This window comes from Eubalaena glacialis, chromosome 13 (assembly GCF_028564815.1).
Source record: "Eubalaena glacialis isolate mEubGla1 chromosome 13, mEubGla1.1.hap2.+ XY, whole genome shotgun sequence".
NCBI lineage: Eukaryota > Metazoa > Chordata > Mammalia > Artiodactyla > Balaenidae > Eubalaena > Eubalaena glacialis.
In genome coordinates this window covers 27,283,710-27,302,280 of record NC_083728.1, presented here as the reverse complement: position 1 = coordinate 27,302,280, position 18,571 = coordinate 27,283,710, and the positions used below count along the sequence as shown (strand labels likewise).

The following is an 18,571-nucleotide window of genomic DNA, read 5'->3' as shown; positions in this document are numbered from 1 at the left end:
TCAGGGGCCCTGTGCTGTCCCCCCTTGCTGAGGGGGGCAGGGCACTGGAGCAGAGGGGGCAAAGAGAGCTCCGCCAAGCTACAGGACAACCCTCCCTCTCTGGAGACAATCAGAGAGGCAAATTCAACAAGAAAGCCTGTCTCCTCAGCTGTTTGTAAAAAACCCTACTTCTTCAGTTATTTTGTTTCTGAGCTATCACTTTAGAGAAAATAAAAAGAAACATGTGAGATCTCAGCAGGTGGAGAAAGGCCTCATGACCAGAAACACCCCCTCTCCAGCGCCCCCATGCTGGCAGCCTAAAAACAAGTGGAGACAGTGGAGTTGGGTTCTGTGTGAGTCCAGTGACTGGTGCTCAGGAAGGTAGGCTTCTGGAAGGGACCCCATTACTGCCCCTGCCTTAAGTGCATGCCCAGATATGCCAGTGTGGCAGAGTTCCTGGGGGTTTGGGAACTCTTGTGCATTGGCAGGTGGCCCACCTGGGTTCACAGGCAGTTCTTGAGGTCCTTATAGACCTGGGAGCAGGCAACAAGGTCGCTGGCAACGTGGGTGAAACTCACGAGAAGGGCGATGACCAGACACAGGTAGGACACAGACCGTCACAAGTCAGTAGCAGGTCGGGATGTAGGACCCGCACAGGGGTAAGAAGAGCAGTGTGATCACAAAGAATGCATTGCCCACTGCTTCATGTCCTTGACCTCACCCCATGCCCATTCTGCTAGATGCCCAACAGTCCACTAGCCTGGCCTGTGGTCCTGAGGTCCTGGAATGTCCAAGTCTGGCTGAGCAAGTGCACCCACTTCCTCTTGGGTGACAAGACTCAGCATGCCACAGACAGGTGTGGGGTCAGCATAAATATGAAGCCCGGCATGCTGTGGCCTTGAAGGAGTAGGCCTCAAAGAGGCACTGGTCCTCCTAGTGATGACCTGTGGGTGCACATGTAAAAAATGGGTGGAAGGCCATGATCAGACAGGTCCAGGCCATGAAGATGATGGTAGTACCTGTCCACAGTGCTGGGTGCTTGGGTAGACACTGTGGCATGTGACAGTCATGTGATGCATGGAGCCTACGTGGAAACAGAAGAGCGTGGCCATGAAGGCCACAATCTCGGAGCTGAGTCCACTGAAGTCCAAAGGGCTCAGAGTACATGGAACAGAAAGCAGACAGCAGAGTGCCATGGCTGGCCTAAGCACAGGTCCCCAGGAGGCAGAAAGGAGTCTTGCGTAGGGGCCAGGTCCCAGGGCAGGACTTAGCGAGACTGGAACCCATAGGGCCTAGGAGGGGCCTCTGTGGGCCACCTTGCTAGGCCTTGCCTGGCTCTGTGGGGCCTATCCCAGAGCAGGTAGTACTGCAGGGGGTTGGGCCACAGGTCCTCTTTAATAATCTGGGTAACCCTGTCGGGCTCCGCGAGGCTGTGCTGTGAGAACCAGCTGAAGAAGCTGCGGACGGTGTCCCGGTTCCTGTGTACCAGAGTTGGAGGTTCCTGGCCCCAGTGCCAGCGAATGCGACTTGCGATTGACACCACCCGGCCTGAGGATCTGCACTCATACTTCTTCACTATCACCTTGTTCCGGAAGTAGGGGTTACTCCAAAAACTGAACTTGAACTTGCAGCCCGTCCTGGCGTGCCTGTGCTCCCTCACCTCCAAATTCATCAGGTAGCAGAGCATGTCTTCGCCTCGGGGGCTGATCATGCCTGACAGCTGCGGGTGGTTCAGGAAGGCGGTGACCCAGAAGCCAGGAATATTCTGGAGGATGAAGCTCCTTCGGGCTAGGTGCAACCGGTGCATGCGCCCAAACCTGCGCTCCAGGCGCAGGTAGGCCCTGTCCGCCTGGGCACTCACGGCCTCCAGCTCCCACTGGATGGCTTCCAGCGGGTCCACAACTGGGCCACCAAAGTTCAGGGGCCCCGGGCCTTGCTGCGCCTCCGCTCCCACCTCCAGCTTCTCCCCCTGCACCAGCTTCTCGGCCACCTCCATCTCCTCTCCCACATGCTGCTTCCCCACCTCCCGCTCCGCCTCCTCCATGAAGATGGCGCCCTCCCCAGTCGTCACTTCCTCTGCCTTCTCGCCGGCTCCAGCCCGAGCCTCCCACCCTTCTGCGCCACAGGTTTCTCGGGCCCCGTCCCCGAAAAGACCGTTTTCTGGGCTCAGGCCAGTGGCCGCGGAGGCCGCTTCCCGGCCCTCCGGGGCAGGCAGGGCGGTCCCTGGGCGGGCTGCGGGGTCGGGATACCCGCGACCCCCAGCCTCTTGGGCCCCAGACGCGGTGACCGGGCGCGCGGCGGTTTCCAGGCCCCCCGCACCCTCGTCCGCCATCACCTGCGGGAGCCTCTGGCCTGGAGGGGCTCGGGGCGCGCGGGCGACACTGCGGGTTCAGCGAGAGGGGCGGCTGGGTGGCTGGCAGCGACCCCAGCGGGACCGCGGGTAGTAGGCAGGGAGGCCCGATTTTCTCCTACAGGGCTCGCCCCGCCCCTTGCGCCCCCACCCTTTTCCGGATGTGATTCGCAAGGGTTCCCCGGCTGTCTTGAGACTAGGCGACTGGTGGAGTGGCAGGGGGCTGCCCGGTGGGGATGCGACTGCGGGCGCCCAGACAGAACTGGGAGTCGGCGGTGGAAATGGGGTGAAGTGCAGGGGTGTACCAAGCAGCGAACAGCTCTGAGCAGGCGCCCACGATCAGGCCCAACCCCACAGCCACCACGCCAGGCAATTACTGTTCCCCCCATCTGCGGTGGACAGGTGGGAGTCGGCTGGTGCCCACACTCGGCTGTGGCTTTGGGGCAGCTTTCACAGGATAAATTACTCAGGCGTATGCAGAGGACTGAAGAGATATCCCTTGCAGAGGCTGACTAGACTGAAACTTGCATAGTAATTGTCAGGCACACGGAGGTGCTCAAAATATTTCTGGAAAAAGGAAGAAACAAGGTCTGAGTAGAAGGATCTAGGGGCAAGGGAAGGTCCCAAATGCTGCCAACCAGGAAGCAAGTGGGCCTCTGCCTGGTTTCCCTGAACGAGCTGGATCTTCCTGGGCTGACAGGCTGAAGGGTGGACATGGCTTCACCTCGTCCTAGGCCTAGGGGCTACCCCTTTCTCTGCTCCAGACATTTCATAAATGTGAACTCTAGTCTGAAGTGCAGGGTCTGTGCACAGATAGTTAAGAGCCTGGATGGACCAGCCCCTGCAGCCCTGATCCTGCAAGTGCACCTGCACTCCTGTGATCTCAGCTCCCACACTTGTGGCCCATGGAGGTCAATACACCCAATACCCCACCCGCTCACCTGGAAGTCCTTGCCACCTCCTCCAGAAGGCCTTCAGCTTCCTCCCATCCAATGGAAAAGATAGCTTTGAGCCCCCAGACCCACTCCTGGGTATGCATCCCCTAGAGGGCAAGGTGGATTCTCTTGGGGCCCTAGCAGGGATCCGACCCACTGGGGTGGACAGTTAGTCAAGTAAACAGAAGGCCAAAGAGATGAAGAGCCAGCCCACTGCCTTTGTACGTAAAGCACCTGTTACACACATTAACACTTAACGTCCCATAAACTCTTGGGCTGGTCTCTGGAGTGATTTGCACTGCTTGGCTATGAACACTGGCTCCAGACCACAGAAAAGCAAGCTCGGTCTGAGCCCTGGACAGGAGGATCTCAGTACAAGGGATGGGGCCCAGAATAGTGATGACTACCTTCACTGGAGACTGGCCAAGCAACATCAGGTGAAGCCATAATAGCCTTTCAAGAGTCTGTCTGAACCAAATGGGTAGGCACAAGTGTGGTCAAGGTTAGGTCCTAGGTCTGTCACTTACCAGCTGTGCACCTTGGGCAATGGATGACATTTTTTTCTTGGACAACCAGCATCCATTCCTCATCCTAACAGCACCCCAAATTTCCTTTGAGAAACTACTCCAACCCTTGTCTCAGCCTTGTCATCACTGGCCTATAGTGACTGGTTTTGGGATGGCACAGAATGCCATCATGGCCAATGAGACAGGAGACGCTTACTGAGGCTTCCGTGAATAAAGGACTCCTCTCTCCTTTGAGAGCCCAGAAAGGGTCCCTCTCCATTTGTGGTCAGCACTGTGTGAAAATGATTGGAATTATGGCAGCATTCTTCTCCTACACAAAGGGACAAACCATTTTGAAGGGCTGGAGGATGAAGTCACAACTGCACAAGATAGGGCAAAAACAGGAATGCTAAGGCCAACCATGTTTGAGTTGCTGGATCAATACTAACCTCAAGACTGCACTCCATCTGGCATTTTCAGTGACATGAAATTTCACCGTTTAAGCCAATTTGGTTTTTCTGACTCTTGCACCCAAGATTTATTAAGTGGTGGCATGATGCCACTTACCTCAAAGATCTTTAATTTCAAAGTGCAAAGTTTGTAGGTGCTAATGTGAAGGGTTGTTACTGTCTGCCCTATACTCATCATCCCCTTGGATGCTAAAGATGTCTGGATTCCAATTCTTCTTCAGGCTCTCTCCTACCCCTTTCCAATCAAACAGGTTCACAACTTCCAAACACATCATTCAGAAGTTTTTAATAAACAACTTCATTATAAAAACTTTTTTTTGAAAATGTAATTCTGCAAAACATTGAAAAATCTACTTTAAGAAAGATAGGCCCTGTGCATTTTCTAATGGCACTTATATTTTACAATTAAAAACCTTGTTTTATATAAAGCCAAAAATACTCCAAGAGGTTATTCACTGTGTGTACAAAGTGCTAGGTTTTGTCTTGTATTTTTCTCTTTAAATAATCTGGCGTTATGAAAGAGTGGCTCTAAAGCCTTGACCACTGGGAAGGAGGGAGGGAGGTGTATGAGAAGTGGTGTTTCAGGAGTTCTAGTGCCGAATAGTAGGAGGTGGAGAGGTGCACTATGGGGAGAATCCGCTAAGGAAGCAAGCTTACATCCAAAGAAACTGAACTGGAACGCTTCTTCCAAACCCCTCCATAGAGGCACTAGATTATGATGGTGGATCCTTCTCCTGTCAAAACCAGTACACCCCTTTCCCTCGCCACAGACCCTACTCTCCAGTGGTGAGGTTACAGCCAATTCCTTCCACAGCAGGTTCAGAGTTCCAGGAGAGGCCAGGGTGGGGTCCCAGAGGAATCTGGACTTTTCTGGCCAACACCTGCCTAAGGCAAAGTTTCTTATTACATAAATATCCTTGTTAAAAAGCAAAATATTGATCCTGTACAATATAAACTGTTAAAAAAAAAATCGTGCTTAAAAACAGCTCCTAGATAAGAGAGGAGGTGGAGAGAGGGGTGGAGAAAACAGCTACCAAAAAGAAGGGGGGTAGGGACTTAAAGGGCTACTAGGGGAAAGTTTAGGGCAGTGAGAGCATTTCAACTTAGGACAATATCTACGAGCAAAAGAAGTAATCACACCTGCTTCCCAGATTTCCATTAACAAAATGCCATTGTAAAAGGGTGAGGGAAAAAAACTCATTGTTATTCCTTTCCCTACCTCTTACCTAAGATGTGCACAGATCCTCTGAGCTGACACAACTGGGCATGCTATCCCCTGGCCCCCAGGACTGCACTCAACCCTGACCAGCTACTGTGCAGAGGGGGAGTTGCCTGCCACTGTTCAGGGCAGCTCATGCTGACAGAGGTTGGAGGTGGTGGGGGAAGGGAACATCACCCCTTTTCCTGGTCCCCGTTTGGTCTCTGCCAACATGCCATGGCTCCCGTCCTGGGCAGAAACCCCTAGGCTCTCATGGCCTCAGTAAGGGTATGAAGTGGGTTTGGTACTGAGTAGGATAAAGCTATTCTTATCCTTTGAACAACCAGGCCAATATGGACTCTTTTTTTTCCTTTTTTTTAAATTTTGGGGAGGTTTAAGAAATGGCTGGGTGTCTATGGCCCAAAAAAAAAAAAAAAAAGGTGAAGGCAGATGTTCCTCTGCACCAGCAAAGTTCACAGTGATAGGAAAATTCCTTGTGGGTGGGAAGGGCATTGAAGGAAGAAGAAAAGAGGAACAGGATGGAAGGAAGAAGTGAGGGGAGGAGGGGCAAGGCCCCAGTTACAAGGTTTTAAATAGTTGCTTTGCCTGTCCTATGAGTTTCCCAGCATCACTAATGGGGGAGAGTATTCAAGGAAGGGACAGGAAAGAGCAGGCAAAGAGGAGGGGACTCTTCTAACAGCCCAAGACTTTATATTCTGTGGCCAGAGGCCCATTTGCCTCTGTAACCGAAAGGTGCAGGGAAGGTGGCAGGGAGGGGTGAGGGTTGCTGGGTCTAGTGATGAAGATCAGAGACGACAAGGAGAATGGCAGCAGAGTCCTGTTTGGATCCTCACATACCATTTCCTATATACGAGTCCCAATAACATGCACAGCATGCAGGAGGTGGCTGCGTACCAAGGGGACGCTTTTAAAAGTAAACCTTAATTAGTCCCTGGGACTCACTGAAACTAATTTTTAGAAGCAAATCACCTACTCTGATTCTAATCTTGCCAGACACCTTTATATCTGGTTGTCTTTTTTTTAAAAAAGGTATCCCAAACTAGCCTGCCTAAATTAAAACATGCTTATTCACTCCACATTGCTTCCAATCAAGGGCCAGGGAGCTACATTTTAAGGCTTTCACCTCAAAGGAAGAGTACTGGCCTGGGCTGAAGCAGAAGCCTGGGTCTTGGACCTGCTCAGTTCCTGATGATAAACCAAAGTGATTTCTAGACAGAAGGGGCGGGGGGGAGGACTGGGAAGAGGCTGAGGCAGTTCCTTGGTAGTTTGTCCTGAAACCCTAGTGGAGAAGCCAGTATGAGGCACCTGCTGAGAAAAGCGCCCAGAAACTGCTGGCTGCATCTGTAGGAGTTAACAGTAAAGAGGTAGGAGTGTGTTTCTGAATCAGAGTGGAAGTGTCTCAAGAGGGCCCCACACTGGTGGTCCCTGAGCTGCCTCCCTTCCACGAGTGGGAAGAGCGAAGCCCATGCAGAACTGAGATGAAGCAGGGATGGGGTTCAGCGGGGCAAGAGCTGTGCTGTCTGTGGCAGGGAGCCCCACAAGTCAGAAGAGAAGAACTAATCATTTGTTGCAAGAAACTTGCTGAGTACTGGGGGCAAAAGTGAGAGGGGCCACAAAAGGAAGATGGAAGTTCTTTGATGGAGAGCAGAGAAGCCTAGGCACAGTGGGCCTGAGTCCACGGGACTGCAAAGTGGAAGAGAGAGGAGGAACACTGGAGAAGAAAAAAGTTTGGTATGGGAGGCAATGATGTACACCCAGAGATTAGGACTCAACTATCTGCCCAGTCCTAACTTTCTGAAAACTCTTCTTCCAACAATTCCACAACTTCCTGGAAAAGAGACAGGAGAGAGACAAATGAGGTCTCTCCCTCTCCTTTGCTATCCACACCAGCCTAGAACCGGAGTCCCTCGTTCCAAGACTAATGATAAAAGCTCATGACATTCAGGGTGGGGATTAGAGAATTGGGGCAGGGGGTGATGGAAGTGGGCATGCCTTTCATTTCTTCCCCTCTCCAGTTCAAAAGGAGGATGAGGGGGTCATGATGTACTTGGAGAAAAACAGAATTGCAGACCTGTGAGAAAACTGCTCCAATCTTCTTGCCTGTCTCCTGTGGACTCTGCCGAGGAAGGCAGGAACAGACACAGTCATGGAAGATGGCAGAGACTGAAGCAGTCCAAAGTCAGTTTATTTCCCCACAGGGGAAAAATATGACCTCAAGTGAAGAGAAGTCAGTGAGACCCGACTCCGCCTTGTAAACAGGGCTCCAGTTAACACCAGGTACCAAATGGTTCCGGTTGGTGCCAACTGGAATGGACTGGTGGGAATGGATTCACGGTGTGTAAACAATGTTCACTGCAATCATTCTAAGGCTATACAGCTCAGCAAGGGAGGTGAAATGGTGTGTCTGAGGCGACTGTGTAAACGGTACCGTTGCTGGAAAACACTGAAAATGGAGGTGCTAGGACAGGAGGGATGGAGGTGATGGGGAAGAACAGAGGCCCTCTCTCCTGCCTGTTGGTTGGAAGCAGGCGATGGACCCTCTGCAGCAGGGCCTAACCAACTGCTGTGGGGTCTGCAGGCTGGGACCAGAAGACGGGCTTCTTGGGCTATTTCTCTCGAGGTCATCCAAAGTAAAACCCTCTGTGTCTCCAAGAGACCTCTCCCTTCTCCAAAGAGAAGGAGGTTCTGATGCTTTGGAGAGGGAGAGGGCTAGGTGTGGCTCCCGATTCAGATTAAAAAAAAAAAAAAAAAAAAAAGTAAAAATACCTGAAGTCCTATTGTATGACATCTTTTCATGGGGTTGGGGCTCAAGGCTCCTCCTGGAACTGATCCTGGAGCCCAAGCCCCCAAACCAAGTGCTCCATACAGATACTGGAATTTTTTCTTTTTGAACTCAGCTCTGAAAGCTCAGCTGCCTTCATGGGGGATGCATATGGGGTAGATACTGAGACTCCCTGACAGAGCCAAGACTGAGCTGAGGTCCTCCTTGGGGCTACTGGAATGCCTGGTGGAAACGAGGCAGGGTGGTGGTGCTCAGGCCAGAGGTGAAGACAGGAGGCAAGGAGTGCAGAGGCCCAAAGTTCAGCGGTCCCCCAGCTCCCGGGGAATCTTGAGGCTGAGCTTGCAAAGTGGTGAGCAGGGGCTGCGCCTCGGCCTGGGAGTAGCCCATGACCAGGCCTCCTGTGGCCCCGGGCGGGTTACACGGGGGCAGGTTGAGAGGAAGAAAGCCCAGTAAGTGGGAGAAGTCCACATTAGCAGCGCAGAGGGCCTCAGAGAGGTTGGCGGGGCTCTTGGTGAGCAGTGCTTCATCTAGGAGGGCCGCAGCTGCCGCCGGCTGAGGTGAGGCGGGCTGGGGTTCAGCGGATGAGAGAGACAGGCTTCCAGGAAGCTCCGCCAGAAAACTATCCACCTCCACTTTGGGCAATTTGTCGGGCAAGTATGAGGTAGATCCAAGCTGGTATTTTGGAGGAAGCTGAGCTGGGGAAGAGATAGGTGAGGACTCCAGAGGGTAGCTCATACCCATGGGCAGCGTGTTGTGCACCAGGGAGTGTGGCACGCCCGCACTGGGCATGGTAGGGATGTGGGCACCATACATGCCCATGGGCAACATGCCAGGGAAGGCCTTGGCCCCCATCACGTCCCGAGAGGCCATGCACAGCACAGGGCTCAGCTCTTCCTTCACGTTGACTGTGGAGCTGCAGCTGAGTAGGCCTAACATGTCCACTGGCTCTGTCTTGATCTTAAGCAGCTCTTGCGAGTGACTCTTCTTGACATGACGTGTCAGGTGGTCTTTGCGGCCAAATCGCTGGGCACAGTACTGGCACAGGAAGTCTTTCCGGCCTGTGTGGACCACCAGGTGCCGCCGCACATCCTTACGAGTATAGAACCGCCGGTCACAGTGGTCACAGGGGTGCTTCTTCTCCTTGGCGCCACCTGCTACCCGGCGTGAGTGGGCCTTCAGGTGCTCTAGCAGGGCCTGGGTACTCTCGAAGGTCTGCAGGCACACCTTGCAGCTGAGGTCACCACTGCTGGCGGCATGCATGGCCAGGTGGCGCCGGTAGCCCAGCTTCGTATTGTAATTCTTACCGCACTCAGAACAGTGGAGGGCCTCTTTGTTGGGGTCATGGGTCTGCAGGTGGTTCCGCAGATGATCCTTGCGGTGAAACATCTTATCACAGTACATGCACTGGTGGGGTTTCTGGGCTGAGTGAGTGGCCATGTGCCTGGAGACAGGGATGGAGGACAGAGGAGAAAGAAATGAGATCACAAGGGCTGGCTAGACAACTGAGTTGTCCACTAACAGGCAACTAGACACAAAAATTATGGTACAGCCATGCAATGGAATGGAATACCATGCCAACTGTATTCTACAGATATCCCTGACCACCTGCAAAATCACATGTACTGCTATTCTTTGCAGCACTGATTTTAGTAGCAAAAAATCAGGAACAATCTAAATGTCCATCAATAGGGAACTGATTAAGTTATTCTAAGTCCATAAAATGACTCAACTTTTTAAAATTTTTCTGGCCATGAGGCTTGTGGGATCTTAGTTCCCTGATCAGGGATCGAACGTGGGCCCTCAGCAGTGAAAGCGCAGAGTCCTAACCACTGGACCACCAGAGAATTCCCAACTCAACTTTTTAAAATAATGGCAGCTTTATATGTACCACAGGTAACAAGCTCCTAGATACACTTAAGTCGAAAAAACCTATGAGACAGAACAGTCCCTATGGAATGGTACTATACATATGAAAAGAGGGAAGATATATGTATGTTTGCTTGTATAAGCTTAAAATATTTCTGGAAGGCTACACAAGAAACTGACAACATTGGCTACCTATGGGGAGAAGAAATGGGCAGCTTTTATGGGTGTGATGGAGAATTTTCATTATATACCTTTTGAATTTTGAATGCATTTCCTTTGCAAAAAAAAGTGTATTTACAAAAATTTAAATGACACAATAAAGGGAGAATGAAATATATCTAAACTTCCTGATCTGGAACAATATCCGAAGATATAGGGAGCCAAGTCAAAAAAGGAAGTTCAGTATAGTGTGTGTAATACAATCCCCTGTGAAAATAAAAAAGGAAGGGAATACACGTTTGAATGTGTCAACAAGGATACACAAGAAACTGCCTTTGGGGAGGAGAATAGTGGCTTCGAGTGTGACAATTCATTTTTCACTGCATGTCCACTGGTACCATTTAAACTGTTTGCCACACAAAGCAGCAACATTTAATTTTAGTATATGTGCTGCCGAAGCGAGCACAGCAGCAACATTTTAAAAAATGTTTTTTTGTGATACAGCACCTCAGTGTCCCTTGGTTTGCTCCTGCTCCTTTCTGGCTGGAAAGCAGCTCAGAATCCAGGAACTGCAATCCAGAGCTCCGTAGTACATTCAGAATCAACTCAGCAAGACTTTGGGGGGTCCCACGCTTTGCAAGCCCTGTGTGAGCTATGTGATTAACCTTGTTCTCCCTAAGAGGCTGAAGCACAGGGCAGCCCCACCCACCAGTCAGTAAGTGGCAGAGGCTGAATTTAAACACAGACCTTCTTGAGACCCAGGTTCACTTAGGTATGCCACTGCTGTCTCTAGCACAGCACCCAGTGATTCTTATCAATCGTACCCATTACCCTCATGCTATGTGTGAGTGCTCACACCTATGAGGGTTACTATTAACCTCCTGTGACACAACTGGCATGAAAACGTATGAGAGGGAGATGCTGAGTGATCCACAGTCTACTTCCCTCATTTTGAAGGTGAGGAAACTAAGGCCCAGAGAGGTTTAGTAATTCACCTAAAATACAGTGACTAAGGGTGGAGTCAAGGCTCCTGTCTCCTGGCCCAGGACCTTTCCTGTAGCCTCCCACTGACACTCAGACTGTCACTAAGAAAGTCTAAGACGACAGCCCCAACTGGAATCCACCTAAGACAGAGGAGCACACAGAATCAAAGCATTCCTGAGGACCACAGAACTGTCATGAGGGCAATCCTGGCCACACGCTACCCTGTTACCTGTTTTAGTTCCTTCCTATCAACTGTTTTCCAGATAAGGAACTGAGGCTTTCTGTGGTCATCTTGTTCTTGTATTTACTCATATACTGTCTGTCCCTGCTATTAGACAGTAAACTCAAGGAGGGCCAGCACCCCCATCTGTCTGGCTCACTATTCTGTCCGTATCACTGAACACTGTGCCTGGTATGTGGCAGGAGCTCAATAAATAATAGTCAAGAGATGAATGACTGTACATCAGGAAGTCTACATTATTGGTAAAGGGCATGTTCAGGGTCCTCTGATGGAAAGGCAAGGATAAAATCAAAATTACGTCCGAGCGGGCCCCCCTCCCTTCAAAGCTGCTCTGTCATTATCTGCTTTACACCAGGGCTTTCACATTCCATTTCACTTTAAGTAGGGGTTCTTGGGCTTAGAAGTTTCAGGCAATCTTCCAACCCAGAGGACACCAGGGACTCTACAGAGACATAAGTAATCATCTGAGTGGCATGCTAGTTCAGTAGAAGAGGCACTGCAGGACCTAAGAAGCTATAGACCTTGGGTAAGTTACTTCTCCACTCTGAGCCTGCACTTTAAAATTTACAGATTGGACCTGAGGGTCTCCTTTTCCTTCTAAACTTCTAAAACTGATTCCTAATTTGGGGCTAATATTCTGACCATTACCTGACATAGGTGGGGAAAGTAGCACAGGCATACCTCGGAGATATTGCAGGTTTGGTTCCAGACCACTGCGATAAAGTGAACATCACAATAATAGGAGTCACATGAATTTTTTGGTTTCCTAGTGCATATAAAAGTTATGTTTACACTATACTGTAGTCTATTAAGTGTGCAATAGCATTATGTCTAAAAAAACCAATGTATATACTTAATTAAAAAATACTTTATTGCTAAAAAATGCTAGCTATCATCTGAGCCTTCAGCAAGCTATAATCTTTTTTTGTGAGAATTACCAAAACATGACACAGAGACATGAAGTGAGCAAATGCTGTTGGAAAACTGGGCCAACTTTCTTGACTGGGAGTTGCCACAAACCTTCAATTTGTAAAAAACGCAGTATCCGAGAAGTACAATAAAGTGAAGTGCAATACAATGAGGTATACCTGTATTGAAAAAAAAAATTCTATCTAGTTTGTTCATGGCTATCTGATATTGTACCCATCAGATCCTAGTGTTTGAATAAAAAATACCACCATTATTTTTCAGTGTGTGACCTCAAACGGTTGACGTTCAGGGTACACTTATGGGACAAATTAACCTCTACTCTTCTGCCACAGATAAAGTTCCACACTCAGTGGAGTCTCTCTGGCTTCATCCTCCGGAAACCTCAGGGCAGGAAGAGGTATGGGAGTATCACCTACCTATACAGCTTGTACTTGGAGGCAAACGCCTTGCCACAGTGCAGCTGAGGGCAGCTATACGGTCTCTGCTCTGGATGGGGGAGGCTCTGAGGCCTCAGCTTCTCCCCATTTGAGAAGGGTGTCCCCGAGATTTCACATTGGCACTTCACTTGACTCTCCGCCTCCCGGCCCCGAGGCCTGGGAACTAGTTTCCAGCCCACTTCCTCCTCCTGCTTTGCATCTTGAATCCAGGGGGGGACGCTGGTGAAAAATGTGGTCATGGCAAGGCTAATGGCGAAGGGCCATGTTATTGAGAAAGCCTCCCCATCAGCTCCACAGGGCTCTGTGCTCTGTCACAGCCTCCAACGCAGCCTTCAGAAAACAATCTCTTCACCTGAAACATCAGAACACCTGGTGTTAGGGAGCCCAATACCATGAAAACATGGGCTCTGGAGGCAGAGAGATCCCCGTTCCATCCCAGCCCTTCCACTTAGAAGCCATGTGACTTTCAGCCAATTACTTACTTCCCTGATCTATTCCCTCATTTACAAAATGGGCTTAATAATCTCCTACATCATAAGGCTCTTTTGAGGATTAAATGAGATAATAAATATAAAGCATTCAGCAGAAGGCTGGGCACCTAGTAAGTGCTTAGTGGTAACTATTATTACAAGTACCACCTAGGCTAATAGGAAAACAGGATAATCAGAGGAAGTAAAAGCCCTAAACTCCAGACTTTCCTTTCTAACTTCACTTTTACATCCTTTCCACTAAATTTAAGAATAGCAGCACCTCCTCCTCCTCTTCACCCTACCTCCTCCTCACTTTCTACAATTCTCCTCATAGAGGTGCTAAGGAGCAATAAAATGCCCAAAAGGCATCAGAGGAGAAAGAAGAAGCCATTACTTAGGAAATTTACACCCTGGAGAGTCAGCCCCTGCGCCAGATGTGTTTCTTAGCAGCATATCAACATCAAGAGGTTCTGTCTGAGGAAGGCAACAGCAGACTCAGCATTTCCACTAAACCAGTACTAGTCCTGTCCCGCCCTCAACCACCACTCTGGGTCTCTTGGTCTCAGGGCCCAAACCATACTTCTTTAGCAAAGCCCGTCGAACACGCAAGGTGTTGAGTGGTGTTGAGGGTCCCAAAGACCCTCATAGAACACGGGAATGTCTCCATTATGAGCAAGTAACACACTTGCATTAGAACTTAGACATCACCAAACTCTGATTCTTTGAGAGTTCAGATCACATCTTTTTCATCTCCATACACCTAGCATCTAGAAAAGGACTTTCAACTTTCTTTTAGATGAGTAAATCAGTCATTGAAGGCAAGTGGATTCTTATTGGCTAACATGCTCAGGAAGTTCTGGTTTAAACTGAGTTCCAAAGTGGGGAGCCAATATCTTGAAGTCTGATGCTTTCTACTGGGTTGTGGAGTGGGGCGGGGGAGCAAAGGTGACACAACTTCTTTCCTGACTCAACTCAGAGGAAGAGAGAAAGGGCATTACCGTATTGATTCTCAAAAGGGGGACAACAGAGCCACATTCACACTCACAAGCTCATCACACAAGATTACCAACCCCAATGCAACTTGCTATAACAGGGGGATTTCCTTTGAAGAGGTCATGCCAAAATTTGGTCATGAGGCTTTTCCATGTGAAGGGAGCAAAAGGGGTATCTGGGGATTGTCCATGAGAATCTGGGGAGGGCTCCAATTGCACAAACTAGCTGTGGGCCAAAGAATGCTTGCTCAGCTCATTAGCACCTGCTGCTTACAGTGACCATTCAACCAACAGGCTGGCCGTGAACGAGATGATGGGATCAGCGGGTTTATGCCCGAGAGAGCTTTGCTCATCATTAACATAAGCTACGTCCTGTTCAGGAACCATTCCTCTTGTTGAAGAAACACTGCAATGTAATATGATAAACATCTCCCTATCACGAGTGGAGATTTGCCTAGAAAGATCTGCACAAAGGTGGCTGCATTTTGCATGAGTCACGTGTTAGCACTAAAAACTAGTCCCGCTTGAGCCTTCGAGTCATCATGGCATATTTGCCTGCTTCACGATAAACCTCAAAGGCCTCTGATGTCTGGCTTTCATTGTTTAAGTCCCCTCCTTCTTCCAAAGGGTGGAATTACCTGTTTATAATACCAGCGATTACTAGGCAGCTTGGAATTGGGTAGAGAGCGAGCACGAATTTGAACATCTAGTTTGGAGGGAATTTCCCCCACCTTCAAAGTCAAATTCTGCCCCCCCCTCCCCTCAATATGTGAAATCATGCACCTCAGCCTCTGGAAAGTTGGGAATGGCAGCCAGAGGGAAGCAAGTCACATCACTTTGGCTGATGTGAGAGAGGAGCCTAGCCTTGGAAATTCCACTCAAACTCAGAAAGAGAACAGTACGTCCCCCACCTCCCACACGTCCACCTCATCTGTTCTCCTGAACAAGCACAAACAAGACACAGCAGTTTAGTAAGCTGCTGCTGGAAGAGTGAGTAATGGGCTTCTAGGAAAGAGGTTGATGGTGGCTAAGAAGAGCTCTCAAGGTTGTACTGACAGAACCAAAGGAGGAAGGCAGCAGCCATGTGCTTGCCTTGATTTACACTTAATGGGGCTATGGCTTTACTGTTACCTTAGGAACCCTTCTGGAAATCTAGTTTTTCTCCCTCTGTCCCTTGTCTACAAACTCCTTTCATCCAGGAAGATTCCTGGGTCTCTCCCACATTATCCGAAGGCCTATTCCTTCAGACATCTTCCTCTGCAAAACTGTGAAAAAATTCTGCTTCTCTTTCAAAGCTGCTCTTCTGGTCTCATACTCTAACCTTAACAACTACAGAAGCTGACAGAACCTGTTCCCATAAAACAAACACAATCAATCCCTCCCAGTTACTGGTATAACTCGGTATATTTTCATCCTAAGATTCCTTCTGGCGCCTGATCTGAAGAGGGAGGTATTGTGGAAAGAACCTTGGACTTGCTATCAGAAGACTGCCACTTACTGGCTGTGAAACCATGGGCAGGTTACATAGTTTCTCTGAACCTCAGTTTCCTCAATTTCTAAAATAGACATTTGTTCTCCTTACCTATAAAATTCTCATGGAAGATTCAGTGAAACACTCTTGAAACGTCTGACATAAAACGTGTAAATACAAACAGTGCTGTCTCTGAGGTCTAAATTGTGTCTCCCTCTTTTCCGCACGGGGCCTGAATAGTACTACTTTTTTTTTTCTCCCTAGATGAGTCTTCTCAGGCCTCAGAGTGAGTTTCCTTCCCTTCCCAACATCTCCCCAGAATGCAGCCTTCCCCTTTTCCCTCACAATTAACCCTCAGCACATCCCCCGGAGCCAGTCCCCCTTACTTTATCTTCCTCCAGCACCATATCCTGGGCCAGAGTTCCCTCACTGTAGGAATCTCCTTTATTATTAAGGCCCCATACCCCAAATACAAATGCTTGCTAAAAACTCTGTATGGCCCTCTTTGGAAGCCTTTAAAGGAGACAAATCGCTTCCTCGTCTGTCTGTCCTCTGTTGTGTGCCATGATGCCTGCTGCCCTCTGATGAAACTATAGTCTTTATGGTGTTACATCATCTCTATAGAAACTGCGTTCTTTCTCCATTATTAGCCTGTTTCCTCATCTGTAAAACTAAAAATACTTACCTCACAGGCTTGTTGTAAGGATTATTTTAGTCAGGTATGCAAAGGGCTCAGCACAGGGCTTGGCTTGCTCTAAGTACCCAACAAAAGGCAGCTATTATCTTTGCCTTTGTATTGAGTTGCATGTTCCCACCTTCTGCTGCCACAGTTGAATTCTCTCAAACCTCCCCCCAAAACTGTTGAGAAATAGCACCCCTGCACCAAGGAAAGGGTTAATCTGTAAGTGTTCTTAACTAGAGAGACCCACAGAGGATTAACAGCTCCACTTCAGTGACTACCCTAAAATAGCTTTTATCCCTGCTGCCCAAGAGCTACTTGGGGATCTGAAGAACTCAATTCAACACCTGCCGAGGAGGAAACACACCCAGGAACTTTCCTTGCGGTGGACACAATCTTCCCTTAAGCAGAACCCAAAATAGCAACTAGGAAATTATAAATAGACTTAGAGATAAAAAACAGGTCCTGACCTGGGCATCAGAAACAAATCCAAAAGACACACTGACTGACTGGACAACGGTGAGAAGGAAAGGGGGAAATGGGTTTAGCTGCCCCCCCAAAACACACACACAAACACACATACACTCCAGAGTGGGGGGAGAATTAAATTACAGAGAGGCTGGAGCGTCTCAATGACTTGCATCATTCCAGGAGACATCAAACAGGATTAACAGGGGCTGCTAGTTCTTCTATCGGTGTAGATGGACCCTTTTTGGAGTCCTTTTGATTCATGATTTCCTCTGATTCCCGCTGCCTCCCCCTCCTAAGGAGGTCTTGAGCAAATGGCTGCAACTCACAACAGCCCCATTTTCACGAAGAGGAAACCTGATTAGACACCACCCCCCCCCAATCCCGTGGCCTCACACTGGGCGGTAGGGTTAGCAACCCCAGGCCAGACTCTTTCAGAGTCCCAGGCAGACAGGTGGGAAAACACACACGCCAGGACACAGGAACACTTTCCGGTGAAAGAAAGTACCAACTCCCCACACCCGATGTCCCCTTATCTTGCACCTTACAAGTCCCTTTCCCCCACCGAGATGGGGCCAGGACAGGATTTGCAGGGGACAGCCTGTCTCCTGGTTCGTTTGTAGACCACCATACTGCATGGGGGGAAAGGTTAAACGCCCCTGGGCTGGGAGGGCTGGGGGTAGACGGCTGCCGGACCAGAGACAGAAATTCAGGAAGAAGTCTGGAGGAGGTCTCAGGAATGGAAGGGAGGGAGGAGCAAGTTATCTCGATCCCTAAGAGACCCCCACCCCACCCTCCGCAAAGAAAAAGAGACGGTGGGGGGTGGGGGATGGATTACACGGGCTGGAGGGTTAAAGGGGCTGAAGATAAAAGCGAATTCCCTGAATTTCAAGAGTCTCAAAATGGTACCGGGTGGAAGCTGTCTAGAGTTTGGGAGTACGATCGCCGAGGAGGGAACTATGGGTAGAAATTTTTTGGGTTCCCCAGAACCAAATAATTGGGGGAAGCCTCAAAAGGGGTTACGTGGTTCTGGGAAATGAAACAGAGGAGAAAGAGCGAACTATTTGGAGCAGGAAAGAGGGTTATGTGGGTCCGGGTAGGCGTGTCTGAGAGGAGAGAGCAGGTGCAGCTTATCTGCGTCCCCCAGACCCGGGTCCCTGGTAAGGTCAGCAGCGCGTTATCTGGGTCTCCAGGGAGCCTGGGGGGTCGGGAGTGGGGGACCCCCCCCAGGGCTGAGGCTCCACGTCTCGGAAGGGAGGGGGCCAGCGGGGTTTCTTCAGGTCCCCCAGACCCAGGTATCGGGTCCGAGGAAAGTTTTCGTCACCCTGGGGCCTATCTGGGCCGGAATGGCGCAGAGGGGCCCTCGGGTCGGGGGTGTGGGCGACCGCGCTGAGGGGCCAGAGATGAGGGGCGCTGCCGCTCCGGGTGCCGGGCGCGCGGGCGCAGCGAGACTGCCTCCCGCCCCGCTCCCCGCCGTCCCCCGGGGCCCTCGCCCACACTCACCGCGCTCCGGGCCCCGCGCTGCGGGCCGGGCCGCGCTCGGGCTCCGCCAGGCCCGCTCAGGCCCCGGTAGTGGCGGCGGTCGGGCCATTGTGCGGTGCATTGTGGGAGCCGCGCGAGCGGGCGCTCGGCC

The 18,571-nt window shown here is 50.2% G+C and overlaps 2 protein-coding genes across 3 annotated transcripts; both read right to left on the bottom strand.

Moving 5' to 3' along the window:
* Window positions 1–140: 140 nt before the first annotated feature.
* LOC133103581 (putative testis-specific Y-encoded-like protein 3) lies at window positions 141–2,311 on the bottom strand. The gene has a single exon (XM_061209019.1). The coding sequence runs from the start codon at window positions 2,309–2,311 to the stop codon at window positions 1,247–1,249; it is 1,065 nt and encodes a 354-aa protein (XP_061065002.1). The 3' UTR covers window positions 141–1,246.
* A 2,374-nt stretch (window positions 2,312–4,685) lies between these two features.
* PLAGL2 (PLAG1 like zinc finger 2) lies at window positions 4,686–18,468 on the bottom strand. 2 transcript variants are annotated; one of them, XM_061208166.1, is made up of 2 exons: window positions 18,442–18,468; window positions 4,686–9,682 (listed from the first exon to the last, which is right to left on the bottom strand). In XM_061208166.1, exon 2 carries the CDS (start codon window positions 9,676–9,678, stop codon window positions 8,452–8,454), a length of 1,227 nt encoding a protein of 408 aa, XP_061064149.1. In that variant the 5' UTR covers window positions 9,679–9,682; window positions 18,442–18,468; the 3' UTR covers window positions 4,686–8,451. The 2 variants fall into 2 exon arrangements, with proteins under 2 accessions (XP_061064149.1, XP_061064148.1); XM_061208165.1 differs by lacking the exon at window positions 18,442–18,468 and adding an exon at window positions 12,838–13,146.
* Between the last annotated feature and the right edge of the window lie 103 nt (window positions 18,469–18,571).

Bases quoted from the DNA above. Each gene is read 5' to 3' on its own strand.
- PLAGL2 (XM_061208165.1), bottom strand. From the start codon at position 13,097: ATGACCACATTTTTCACCAGCGTCCCCCCCTGGATTCAAGATGCAAAG. The intron at 9,683-12,837 runs GTAGGTGATACT...CCCTGTCTCCAG, and splicing joins TCCAAGTACAAGCTGTATAG to GCACATGGCCACTCACTCAG.
- LOC133103581 (XM_061209019.1), bottom strand. From the start codon at position 2,311: ATGGCGGACGAGGGTGCGGGGGGCCTGGAAACCGCCGCGCGCCCGGTC.